Here is a 14082-nt window from a genome sequence, read left to right as displayed (position 1 = left end):
TGTGCCACATTTCTCTTCATAAGTAAGAGATCATGAACTTTATCAACAATATTAATGCAAGGTTGAAGCAAATGAAACCTGAAGTCCTGTTATTCAGAGATGATTTCCCCCCAACAGTCCTATAGATTATCATACTTGCTTACTGTTGCTAGGTAAAGATGTGCTAAAATCCACTTAAATTGAGTGACAAGAAAGTTCCCATTTTGAGAAGTATTTGTTTACAGGGGGAGTATTGTTATGTAATAGGGTGAAGTTCAAACCCATGCAGAAGGTATCACTGCATAACTTACTGTAGGTGCCTAAATGCATGAGCCCCTCCTGATGAGTCACCCATTATGTGAAGAATAAGCCTCTGTGCTTCCATGAATGTTTTGCTTGTTTGCTTTCAAGTCTCCACACCCTCATAAAACTCTGTGGGATCCCACCGCCTGTCACCCAATCTCTCCATCTCTTTCTCCCTCTTCGCTAGTTGATTCTAATTGCCAGAGATAGTGATATCATGCCACTGACAGCCCCTGTCCGAGGATAATTGTAACCGCAGCTCCCATTTCAAACTTCATTACGTTTCAAAGCAACATTTGTCAATGACTCGGCCAGAGGGAGCACTCTAAAGCCCTCTTAGTTAGACAAGAAAAAAAAAAAAAAGATGTTATGAACAGAGAGCAGGAAAGAGAAGGAGAGCAACAGAGGACTGACTGCGTGTTTGGTTTGATTCCAAGCTGAGAGACTATCAGTCCCCACCCAACACTTTTCACTTGAGATGGAGGGATACAGTGAAAGATGAAGAATCACAATGTGTCACACATCACTGGGGTAATTTCATTAAGCTGCACTCATATGGGGTTTAATGTGGACCCTTTGTATGGGCGTCCTAAGCTGTGCCTGACAGGATTACGTCCCCATAATGACTCTTTAATTTGCAAACTAATTCAAGTCTGTAATTGGCCTTCCTTTGAAACCACTGGAGCTCCAAATTCTAAAAGTCTTTTTTTATGATTATTGTTCAGCTTAATGTCATGCATGCCATAGAGACTCATATGCTGTGTGGGGCAAGGCCGGGGGAACGCCAACAGAATGGGGAGAGAAAAGATCATTCTGAAAAAAAAAATGCAGAATGAAAAAGTAAACAGAAGATTTAGAGAAGAAAACGAGCACCTGGACACCTCTTCAGATCACCTCCAGCATTATAAAGTTGGGCTCATCAGACTCAAACTCACATATGCTCCAAGGTTTGGTGTCAAATGAGCCAGTAGCGCTACATTTGGTACATTTAATCCTCAATCTTTTCACCAGCATGACAACGCTTATTGCTTTAAAGTCTTTGTTTTTCTGGGCTAAATGAAAAGCTGTAAGACACAGCATTCCCTTTCACATCAAAGGGAATGGAAAATTCTCTGTTCTGCCCAATGTTCACATTTTGCACAACACTTGTAATGACAGCGTTCTTTCCTCAAATTCACAGACTTACATTGGCTGCTGCAACAGGCTAATTTCTGGAATTGCTCTGGATAAATTATCCCTCTACCTTCTCTTCCGTGTCATTACCTGGTTTAGAACCTTCATCCACAGAACCATTGTAGACCTGGTTTTTGAACTCTGGTCTGTTGTCATTCATGTCGATGACGAAGATGTACAGATCAATCGGGTTCTCGACCTGGTTCCCATTCATGTCCACTGCATGGGCCCGCAGCTGGGAGAAAGAGAAAGAAAAAAGGTCCAGATTACAGCTAAACACTCAGGAGGTTTATATGGAGGACTAAATCAAAGCAAGGCTCCAGCTTGAACAGGTCATTGAACAGAACTAATGTTCTTGTTGCAGAAAAATAACATAACTGTGGAAAGGCTCTTGTGGTGGATGCTCCTACCACCACCACATCGTGTTAGTATTTATTTCTTTATTAGTATAGTTTATAGTCTGTTTAAGTTAGTTATTTCATTTAGACATGTATTTTCAAATGGGTGCACACTTTAGTTAATGTCTAAAGTTAGTTTGCTTCATTTGTTTATAGAATGCTTTAGTTAATTTTGTATTTATTTGTTCTTTTGTTAGGTCAGACCTCCCTCAAGTGGTAGATTTGGGTTACTCCACCCCTATTTAAGCAGCCTTTGTTCTTTGTTTGGCAGGTCAGTTTTGTTTGTGTTCAGTTAGAGTTCAGTTTGGATCCAAATTTGTTATTTATCCTTTGATTTATTCTTGCTTTAAATCTTTATTCTATGTTAATGATTTTTTTTTTTTGAAGAATTAAATTGAAACCTTTCTCTACTTTGAACATTTTTTGTCTTCATCTGAGTTTGGTCCCTCACACTCTGTTGAGTGGAGCACATCAGACACTACCGCAATGACTAAAGATACTACAACTCTACTCAGCTTGTTGGTATGACACAAGTTCTGAACTATATTTAAACCACTCACAAACAGATTGCTACTGAATAACACAGCTGCAAAATGTATATTACCTTGGGTAGTTATTTAAGTTTATTAGAACCAACAACCGTAATGAATCTTGTAGCGATTTCATGGTAGTGCAGCAACATGATGCGTTATTTTCAGCAGTGATTGCAAACAAAAATTGGACAAATCAACTGTGAGTTTTACAGTCCCCGTTAACCTTGGTACTCCTTAATACCATCTACCAACAAGGTAGGTGTCAACATAGGGTGTCAGAAGACACCTATTTTGGAACTAGAATCCACGTGTGCTGTTTAATCTCAGTATATTTCCCATTATTCTGTAAAGATTAATGATTGTCGTTGGAAATCATTAATAAAGAAACAACGCATGGAGCACTATTTGTTTCAGCAGTCAGTAATCAGTTTTTTTGTTTAATTAGTCCGATGAAATGATTTCATTACTATTATTTAAATAATATTTTAACAATCTAGTTTTTATTAATTGTGTAAATTAAAGTGTAGTCAAACACTTTCACTTTATGGTGTAAAATATATGTATGAAGTGCCATCTTTACAGTGACAATAAGAAAAATGACTGCATTGACAGGCTTACTACTACAATTAAAAAAGGAAAAAAAGAAAAACGTATCAAAAGTTTAACTTAAAATATTTAGAAACAGGGCACTGATAAATCATGAATACAAATGTAAGAGAAAAGAAAAAATGTTCCTTTTTCACTCATTTGACAGAATTTGACTATTTTTCCCAAATATATTTTTAATCTGTTGTTCAGATGGAGCTAAACAATGACTAATGTGGAAAACAATTATGCTTTAAAGCAGAGGCATAAAAATATATATATTTTTAAATAAAATGCAGTAAACAAAAAAAAAGAATCCATATTGAGGTTTTTAGGGTAAGTGGGTGGGTTGTTTCAAGTTTCATATAGAACTTGCTAGATATCCTTGTGAATTCAGTCTTTTAGTCTAAATCTAAGACTTTTTTTGTCTTCATGTAATCCCAGAGTGACTTACTGATATTGAGCTCATGATGCTCAGGTGGCTACAAGAGGCTTTCATTATCTAATTGCTGCAGACAGTTATTCATTATTCTGACTAGATTTTGCTTCACCAAAGACCAAATTTCACCTGAAAGCTTTTTAATGGAACTTAACAAAAAGCACACATGTCTATAAATGGAGAGTACCTGGGATAAATATCCAACATCAAAACCACCACTGAAGCCTGTAGAATTGTTGATATATATCACATCATTCACTGTGTTTTCTGTTGACCCTAAAGAATCACAGAATTTTCATTTGGCAAAAACAAGTGAGGTAGTCATTTGATGTTTAACCACCAAAAAGCCACAGCATCTCCAAACTGGGAAAAAAAAAAACAAACAAAAAAAAAACATTTCTGTTGGCACAAGATAAAATCTTCATAACTGAATTCTACAGCAACAAAACTTTTTAGAATATTTTTACTAACATAGCAATATCAGGCATATTAGATAGCAACTTCAGAATACTGTCCCTGCAGAGAAATTGCCTTTGCGATGTATTCTTTCTCCTGACTTCTTATCTGTTCACACTTAGCCTGCCAAACTTTTATCTCAGCAGGAACCAAACGGAAAACATCTTATTTCATGGAAGGCTGGCTCAGTCGTAAAAGTGAGGTGTCGGTTTCAGAATGACTGCACTGGATCCCCCGGCCAGCGTTCTGTCTGGTTTTGTTTGAAAGCAAGCCTTGAAATCTCTTCACTTCCCTTTGACTTTACGAGAAACAAAAAAAAAAAAACAAAAAAAAAAAAAAACCTGTCAGCACATCTGAAATTCAGCTTGGCAATGCTTAGATCAATGAAATCACAGGCTCTGATTTCTCACAGTGTTTGGACTGGAAAACATGGAGCTTTGCTCTTTTCTCTGCTTATGAAGTCTGGAAGTAGAAAAAAAAACAATAAAAATACAAACAAACTAGAGTAATGAAATAAATAATCAGGAACATTCTCAGGCCATATGCTTGTTTTATCCTCTGTAGGAGAAAACATTAGAAATAAAGAACAGCAGTGGCATTTCAAAATAAACTCCTTGATTCTCTCAAAACCTGTTCACTTTGCTTGGGAGTGTTTATGTCCCTGAACATGACTTATTCAGTGATTTTTGTGCCAGTGTGAAGCAGTAGGGATGTTTACCTCGATCACAAAAGTAAAATGAAAGAAAAAGTACAATACATTCTGCTCCTACAATAAAGTCTTGCACATATGTTTTCTATTACATAAATGTTCACGTTCAGTTTTCAAGCTGAGCTGCTGTCTCTGAATTCATTACTAGGCATTAACATCAAAAGAAGGAATAAGGAATGATAAAATCATCTTTCTGTGAATGGATGGGGAATGAAAGCATGACATAAAAAAGAATGAATTATTGCGGCACATGTGATTTGAGTGTAAAATATAACGTTGTAAACAGTAAACCCACTCATACATTTCATCGTGTTACAGTAAGAAACTTCAGTGTATTTAAAAATAGCCCGTTAGACTTTAGAGGTATGTCTCTAGCAGCCTTGCATGTACTGATATTAAAACTTTTTTCCGTTCTTCGTAAATTAGCTCAAGTTTTCTCCATCAAGATCACACTTGATGGAGAAAAGTTTCCCCACGGAATGATGCTGTGTTAATATATAAACTAAAACTTCCAGTCTTTAGATGTGCATAGTTGATAAAGGCACATGCCTTTATCAGCAGACTTGGAGCTTTAGTAAGCAAAAAATGTAAATACAAATATACGACGTGCTGTTTAGACTTTTTTTAGTAAAACAAAAAAAAAATCACATATTGTTCCCTTTTTTACAATACAGCTGTATTATGTTTTGTTCTGTCAGACAAAATTCGACATTCAGGTATTTAGCTACAATGGGAAAATACGCAGAAAGCTAAATAGGGTGTGAAAATTTTTCCAAATTATCATAAGAACTGTGCCCCTCTTTGCTTCCATTTTATCTCAAAGATGTGAAAATCCACTCCACAGTTCCTCATACCCTTCTCTTCACCAACATCCTCTCCATCCTTTCAACGTTCATCAAAATGTCATCTTCAGAAAAACCCGGAGGTGAAACTTAACTTTACTCTTTCAATATCCACTGCTATATAGCAGGCCAGGAGCCAGACCCCTCAACAAAACCTACTGCCGTCCCTGTGTCGCAGCGCACAAACCCACAGCCTAATTCAATCTCAGCAGGAGTCGGGAGATTGCTGCCTTGTTTAAAGAAGGCAAAATGTATTTCTGAGTTCACATTAAAGTTATTATCTTTAAAACCAGGGACGGGGTAGGGAACTGAACCAGGCAGTGCTCTACATTTGGCAAGAAACAGCGTCATGATGAAGACAGCAGAAAACCGAGAGGCTTCAACACTTTTTTTCCCTCTCTCTCTCTCTTCATAAGAATGCATCTTGTTGCTTGGCTGATTTTGAATTCTAAAGCACTCATTCTCCTGAAATAAAAAGAAGTAGAGCATAACTGTGTTCCATCCTTGCATGAAATATGAAGTAAACAAAAAAAAAAAAACAAAAAAAAAGACCAGAAAGTCAAAGAGCTGTGGTTTGCTAAAGAACAAAGTGAAGAAATACATGAAAAGTTTCACATTTAAGTTTTCTGGATTGAAAACATTAAAGTTCCATTAAGTCCAGCTGGGTGACATTTATGTTGAGTATTTTTAAATGTCATATCCTTATGAACAATGCCAACATCAATTTAATCAGAAAAATTGATCTTTTTTTTTCTTACATTCTTACATTACTCCTTGCATATGGAGCTGGAACTGGGACTCAAAAGAAGAAACTGAATAGAAATGTCATACAAGAAAATCTAATGTCAAAATTAATAAGTTAAAACAATTTTTAGTATCCATCACATTTGTACTCTTATTGTTTAGATGTTATTTTGCTCAAGTGGGGTGCATCTTACTAGAAAAGCCCACTTCTTTTGGTCATTGTTTCAGTCCTATAGGAGTACACTGCAAAAACAGTTTAGTTGGTGTTTTTTGTCAAGATAACATCTGTGTGCCAAGACTAATTTACTCCCTGTAGAATACTGCACTGTAAAATGATGATCACTGCAATTATTGTCAGTCCCCGTTTATGCTTTCACTTCTTGCAGGTAACGGTGAACCCTGCTTCTGGACCTTACATCCCAATTCCCTCTGCTGTACAAAAAGATAAACAATATTTTTTTAATGTTTTTTTAACTACGATAACTACAAAAAAATTTGAAAACATGCTTGAAAAGCATTTTCTTTTGTGACGTGTTCTTTGCGCCTCCTATGCATTTTTGCTATTGACCATTTCAGAAATGGTTGCTGCATTGACAAGGTTTACGCCAACTAAGTTAACTCCACACCTTTTCTGCTTAAGCTACGCTGCTCTTAGAAGTTCTTCAAAAAGTGCTGTCAAATGCAGAGAGGTACAAATTTGAAATGCAGTCATTCACAGATGTGTCAGAGCCGCCAGACTCACATGATAAGAAGATCGATGTTCTCGATCCAGAGGTTTGGTGACAAACATCTTTCCGAGCATAGGGTCGATGCTGAACACCTCGTTGGGTGGTTGATCCGCTCCCACCCCAGTAATGCTGTATCGGATTGAGATGTCCTGGTCCTGGTCAGAACGAATCTGCATGACAAACAGAAAGAAAATGTCGACATAAATGATATTAATTCTTTCAATGCATCTCAGCGTGTTTAAAAATGTGTCCCGTTTTTGAGGATTTCACAACTGTACCCACAAAACGAAACAATTTGGATGTTTTGCTAAATTTATAATATACAACAGTGGAGCGTCATAACTTTTGTCCCCAAAACATGGTGTCGGATGTCATTCACTCCAAATGTACTTAAACAAAAAAAGAGTGCACTCCCAACATAAGTTGAAGTTCTTTCCTAAACTTTAACCTCACCCAGGCTTAAATAAAATATTCCCCTTCAAATTTACATCAAGTGGGACTTTCCTTATGTTTTTCACAATGTCTTCTGCGCCTCACCTCAACATACTTAAGAATTCCATTAGTGTTATACAGAGCACTGTGCGCTCTGTTTGACTACTTTGGACTACTTTAAATTAAAATTTTATTTCAGGATTTATTTGAAAGGATGGGTGTGTGAAAAAGCAAGATACAGTAATATGTGTAAGCCCCTGAATGAAGATGCATCCCGAGTACAGGCGCACTGTGACCAAAACTTACAAACTGAGAAAATGACTACATGAGCTTATCATCTGTATAATTAGGGAACAGGGTGCATAACAAGAGCAAAGTAACTTTTGAGTCAAGAAGAGCACAGAGGAAGAAAATTATTTAATACCTGCGGGATATGGGAAACTGAATGTTCTTTTCAAAAATAGGCTTGCATTTTGCTCCAGCTTTCCTTGCCAGATAGGCAGCTAATAGGTGCATTAAGTGCACCATGATGCTTTGTGATTCGGACTGGAGTACTGTGTAATTGGGAGTCATTTGGAGGAGTTATTCAATTTAGTGCCCAAATAGAGTCCCAACCTCTGAGCTTCCTATTTCTATCCATTAACAGCCTGACAACTCGTGAAATCAGCCAGTGTATCAAAATGGCTCAATCATACACTTAAATCCGGTACGTACGTACATACTGTACAGACACGCATACAAACATGTACATGCACATACACAGAGGAGTAGTCTTGCTTTTTTCTTCTAATCAATGGCATAGAGCACAAGAGGAGTAAAATTGTCCAATGCTGTCTCTATCTTTTACCACTCAAGGAACCAATTTAGCCACACTTTTGACACACTAGGAATTCCAACCTGCTGAGAAAATAGCTGAAGCAACTAACAAGGACAGGGGAAGGACATACAGTATTAGCCAGGTGTCATCTGGGCTCCCATAGCTGCGGGAGTAAATGCCTGTCACCATTACTGAAAGCGGTGGTTATAACTGTTTCCCTCCTCGGTCCTCCTCTTCAGCATTGAAACGATCATTAGTGCTCTGTTTCTTTAGCAGAACTGAGGTGTGTCTTTGGGATCAAAGAAATGTGATCGCTCGCACTCAGCTTCTTTTTAAGACTTCAAGAGGATCTGTCACCACATCCGCTAATTCTATTTTGTGCCTATATGCAGGCGTGTTTTCTTTGGGGAGCAGGAGGAGAGGAGAGCCTCAGTAGGCTGTGCGCATATCTCCGTGAATTGCTGCTGACAGTTCTGATAATTAATGAGCTGCAAGCATTTACTGCTAATACTTCAAAGTAAGTCTCGCTGTTAAACGCTAACATGGAAACAAATTTCCAGCTAGTAACTCAGTTGAACTCTAAGCGTGGTGTCTACGCGATGCAACATAATGCCACTTCCACTCCTGTTTGAGCACTGCGAAATATAGGCAGTTATCAAACTCTTTTATTACCTCTGTTTCACCCTCACTAACCCCTTCTTCTCCCAATTATTGTCTTTATTTCTTTTTCTCTTTTGTCACTTTTTTTTTTTTTTTTTTGCCTGAATCCCACTCCTACTAACACCTGCCTCTTCCTTCCTCTGTGCTCGGTGAACCCTCCCTCCCCTCACTTCAGGGCTCCGTAGGTACAGAAGCCATGCATGGAAAATGGAATTACTTAAATCCTTTGGCCTTGGCAGCACCGTGTAAATTCTCTCTAGTTAGGAAGTGATGGTTCTCCATAATTCCATTTGGGTTTTCCCTTCCCCCAGATTCCCTACCTACTGCCACATTGTCCTGCTTGGAATGGATTGGAAGTCGTAGGCATTTGGATTGTAAAATGTGATTTTAAAAACAAACTAGAGAATGACTTGGATTTTAATCTTAAACTAGACCATTTTTGTCAACCGCTCACCAGGCAGAGCAAAGATATACTGTTTTTGATTAATAATGAATATGATGCATCTCGTGTACATCCATTAAGTCATCCAGTAATGGATTTTGGGAAAATGAATCAGCAGGTCATTCATGCACGTAAGTTGACCGCTTTAATCACATTATATTAGAAAAGACAGGATGTCATTATCAACAGCAAGAAAAATCTCACTGTCCTTCTGACATTTTTTGCTCCACAAACTGATATTTATATTGTATATTTAATAAAGAGCTTAGAAAGATGCAAGCACAAAGACATTCTCATAAGTTTATGGAGTTTATTTGCATTCATAAGTGGAAAATTGGAGACAAGGCTCTTCATGATGTATTAGAGCTGTTCTTTTTCCTGGATGGATGTTTATGAAACACAGCTTCTCTCGTGGCAATTTGCCATCAGCAAAGTCATAGCAGACGTTAAGTGCAGGGTGTTTGACCACAGTCTATATTGGGAATGATAGAGCTCATTTAAATTATCTGCCTTTATAGCATAAGTCATATGTTTTCAGTGGGGTTTGGGATTTGGAAAGCATATTCCAAAAACCTGATGCTGGCCTATTTTATCCATTCCAAACAAGTTTTGGAATACCATGACCTTCCAGGTGAAACACCCAACTATGTCTGGGTTTTTAATGAATAGGTATTTATCATTTGATTTGATTTTGATTTTATCAAAGGTGAAGTTGAAAAACTTTAAGTTAGTCTACCGTTTACTGCCATTATACTTCCCTTTGTACAACGTGCTATTATCAATGGCAGTGAAACACACCCACAGCATGGGGGGACACCACCATGTTTGACTGTTGGTCACTCCTTTAAACATCCTTCTTGTCTCTGAAGCAAAATAGCTGTCTTTGCCTCTGCTGGCCATTAAAAGCATCAATTTCTTCAAACTCTTCAAAACATTTGGCTTGAATGTGTTGATTTTGAAACGGAGACTCATATTTAACTAGCTTCATCACAGTCCATGTTGCTGTTGCACCATCTTTTTGTGTGGGATGCAATTTACTCTTGATTGTTCCTGAGCATCCCCTCCAAAACATCTCCTTTCATATAAGTACAACAGATTCAGTCAGATGGTTGAAACTTTGACATATAAGGGTTTTCTGATCAAACAATCATCCTAAACATACATAAAAATTAGTTTTGTGAAGGATAAAGCAAGATTATCTTAAGCTTCAGGAAAGGCCTCTGTGAAACTAAAAAGCATATGCATCCAGTTGAAATATAACACCAATTCTGGTGGTGAAATATGAGGTCAGAAATAATGATGGGGCTTTGTTGATGGTCACATACTGTTCATGATACCTCTGCAACCTGGCATGGGAAACTGCAGATGTTTAAATACTAATGGGGGATTTGAGGTGGTATGTACAAATTTGACCTGGTGTGGATTGCGGGAGAGCCACAAAACATTTAAATTTATACACCCACTTATCATTTTAGAAAAAAACTACAAGTCTTTGCTGAACTATCTGTTCACTTCTGAATGGAAAGGTTTACATGAATCTCTTAAAAGCACCCATTTATATGGCACTGAATGTGTATGCAATGTATTGTTCCATTCTTTTGTCTTCAGCTTTTCTTTCCAATCATTTTTGTATTTTCTAAGGAATTTTAAACATGTGCTTCTATGCTGGAGAGAACTGACATCCAACATTTGGTTCAGGTCAGTTCACTTTATTTTGGTCAATTAAAACAAACCAATACTAATTAACAAACCCATTATTTATTAAAAAAAGAAATAGGCTGAAGCGAAAACGTATACTTGCCTACCCTGTTCCTATACTTAGCAGGGCAGGCTAAGTATATGAAGATAGCTTGGCAGTGAGAGCATTATTCTGAATCAGAAAGCAGACACCGTCAAAATGACCCATTTGTCAGCAGATCAAAGCAATTCCCTTCATTACTGACAACATTTCTGGTTCTTATGGAGATCTTATCAGTGAGCTTAGCCCTCTTCTGTCAGGCAAAACTGAATCAAATGGAAAATTATCATGCCAGCAGGTCTAGAGGGAAAACAGTCATCCGAAGACCCAGGGAAGGGAATGAATAAAGGGGAAGTATAACTCAGTCACTGAGCTCAAGATGAATACATTCTGAATTCAAGTAAATAATAATAGGGTAAAAAGTATCTGACTACTACGTGTCACATTCCATACAACTCTATATGAAGTGCCAATCAGTATATACATACTTTTCACGGACATGTTAAGTTACGTCACAGCTCTTGAAGGGACACTTGAACCCCTCTTTTGCCAGGGTGAAATGGTTTTTTCCAACTTAAATCAACAGCAAAATTGGTTTTGCAACAGGGCAATGGTGATGTTTGTGCTAGGTGGTTTCCTAGCACAGCTTAATTAAATGTGCCATTGCTGATCTCATTTTGCTCATGTCTTGTGTTCCAGTTATTAGAGTTGGCTTTGCATTTTTATCCGTGTTTTTTTTTATTATTTTGAAAGTTTTGACAGATATTTGTCATTGTTGTTACATTTTTTAAAAGCATTGATTCACCTACACTGTATATGTTTGTTATCTCTTGTCAATCCATGTAAAGATTTTTGAGTTGTTTTTGTAATCTGTTCGGTTTAAATATTTCTGCAGTGGAGCAGAAATCTGATCCGCCAACAAATGGGGATCAGGCCCCATTTGTTAATCTAGGGTGCGACTTTGTTTTGAATCAGTTTCTAAGAGGGCAAAGCACATGATATGTTAGTTTGAGCACATATCAAATTTGATCCTGAATTGGCCAGTCATGTTTTTGTTATTCTAGAGCTGGCTTGGCCTTTTGCTACAACACGGAGGGCATACACTATCTGTCATGTACATGTGACGTCTCGGCAATGCTGTTGTTGACAAATGTCAACATAAAGTGGATAAAGGTTTCAAAGTCAAGAAAACATCTACCAAATACATATTTCATGACAGGGTAGGTATGACAACTCCATTGTTTAAATATTTAGAGCATCTCCCATCCAACATTTTGAAATGAACTTGCAGGACTTTTTGTGAAAGTGGTTTTGAATTTTTATGTATGCCTCCCACTTTAGCACTGCATTGTGTCATGGATTCAACTCAGAAAACATCAGCAACTCAAGTTCATCTTAAGGTATTTACGGTATGTACATTGTGTACTTTTTAAACTGTTTTCCCCTAAGTATAGACTTTTAATGTTTCATATTCTAAACAGAAACAACACAAGATCATGACCGCCCATAAAGAAACAACAATGCTTACCCTAATATTGACTCAGATCAATATAAGAAAATACACACAAAATGAGAAGTGTCATTTTTCATTGCAAACCTGTTTCATTTTGTGAGCTTAACACATCATTTTACCCTTAGTAGTATCATAAAAATGAACCACTGATAGCAAAATTATTGAAGAAGCTCAAGTAAATAATTGTCATGCTAACAAAAAGCGACCCAAGTTTTCATTTGTGGCTCAAGCACACCACAAACACACAGACACTCATGCCCGTTGTGTGCCTATGTGTCACTGAGGTACTCTGCAGTGTGCTGGTACTCAGGGGATGACACTACTTCACTGAGCAGAGGGGACAGTGGAAATAGTCTGTCACTCGCAGACAGCAAAGTCACAGCAAACCCCTACGGAGCTGAAAGCAAAGTCCCACAGACAGGAAAGTAACCCCCAAACAAAAAAAAAAAAAAAAAAAATGCCGATATGATCCAAAGAGAGATACATTACTTTAACAGGACAATAAAAGCTCACAGCTACACATGAAATCCAGACACTGTTCAGCAGGTCACACAGTGACTGGTTTTCTGAGAAGAGAGAGAAAGAGAGAGAGAAAACCTAGAAAAGAAAAGCCTTTTAGGTGGCATTACATTTCACATAAACACTCCATCTGTCAAGCGTGTCTTTAGCTGCGAGTCAGGATAGTTTCAGCATTAAAAGCTTTGCTGTGGCCTTTTTAAAACACAGGCTTTGGATCAGACTTTGATGTTGAGCATTCTAGCTTTCAAAAAAGGCTGGACAGGGTTGATGTCTTAGATCTCAACCCTGAAAAAAGTGAAAAAAGGAAAAAAAAAAAAGCTTTATATCTTCAAACAAAAACCACAAATGGTTTACCAGAATAGTTGGCAAGCACAAGATGGATTTTACCTAAAAAGATGCACCTGTGACTGTTCAAGTCTTTGATATAAGTGGGTTAAATCTGAAAAAGTGCAAACACAAAAAACAGAGAGTTGCAGTGGCGTGTGATTCTTTTTTCTTTCTCTGTTTTAGATTACACAGAAATATCTGCTGGGCACTCTGCACATCTATGTACAACCAATGTGGTAATGGTGTTGATGACACATACACCAAAACGTGACTTTTCTTGAGCACCTGAGTCAGACAAAAATCAGTGCTAAGAAAATGTTTGACTAATGTTTAATTCAGTTGTATGTCTCACAGACTCAAATAAAAGTTGTTGCACTTAATCTTCATCAAGACGCTCTTTATATTTGATCTGAAATACACAGTTGTCCATCAATGGTAAATACAACATAGTTTTCCAAACCTAGGATCTGCATGTACCTATTTTATATTTTATTTTATATTAGTGATTTGAAGCAGAAAAGAGGCAAACTAACGAGGAAGAACTCAACTCTATGGAGCTCAGCTAGAGGCTTCTGGGATACCTACAGCCACCTGATGAAAATCCAGAGAAGGATAAAGTCCAACCTCCTCTACACCAGTCAGCTTTAAGAGTCCAAGATATTTGTCAAGGTGAGTAGAGTACAGCCGTAGATGGCAACGCTCAACATACTCTAGCACTTTTCACACTAGTAAGGTGATATATGTC

The 14082-nt window shown here is 37.5% G+C and overlaps 1 protein-coding gene across 1 annotated transcript in view; it reads right to left on the bottom strand.

Moving 5' to 3' along the window:
* The window catches only part of LOC106918584 (cadherin-4-like), a 254435-nt gene that overhangs the window by 38055 nt on the left and 202298 nt on the right, over window positions 1–14082 (bottom strand). The window contains exons 6-7 of the mRNA XM_088007230.1: window positions 6904–7059; window positions 1546–1690 (exon numbers count right to left, since the gene is read on the bottom strand). Of these exons, the coding sequence (XP_087863356.1) occupies window positions 1546–1690; window positions 6904–7059 (301 nt within the window). The remainder of the gene's footprint in view (window positions 1–1545; window positions 1691–6903; window positions 7060–14082) is intronic.

This window comes from Poecilia mexicana, unplaced genomic scaffold (assembly GCF_051168715.1).
Source record: "Poecilia mexicana isolate PSO_F unplaced genomic scaffold, ASM5116871v1 scaffold_7, whole genome shotgun sequence".
Taxonomy (NCBI): domain Eukaryota; kingdom Metazoa; phylum Chordata; class Actinopteri; order Cyprinodontiformes; family Poeciliidae; genus Poecilia; species Poecilia mexicana.
Note: the sequence above shows the minus strand (reverse complement) of the source record. Positions and strands in the feature narration are given on the sequence as shown.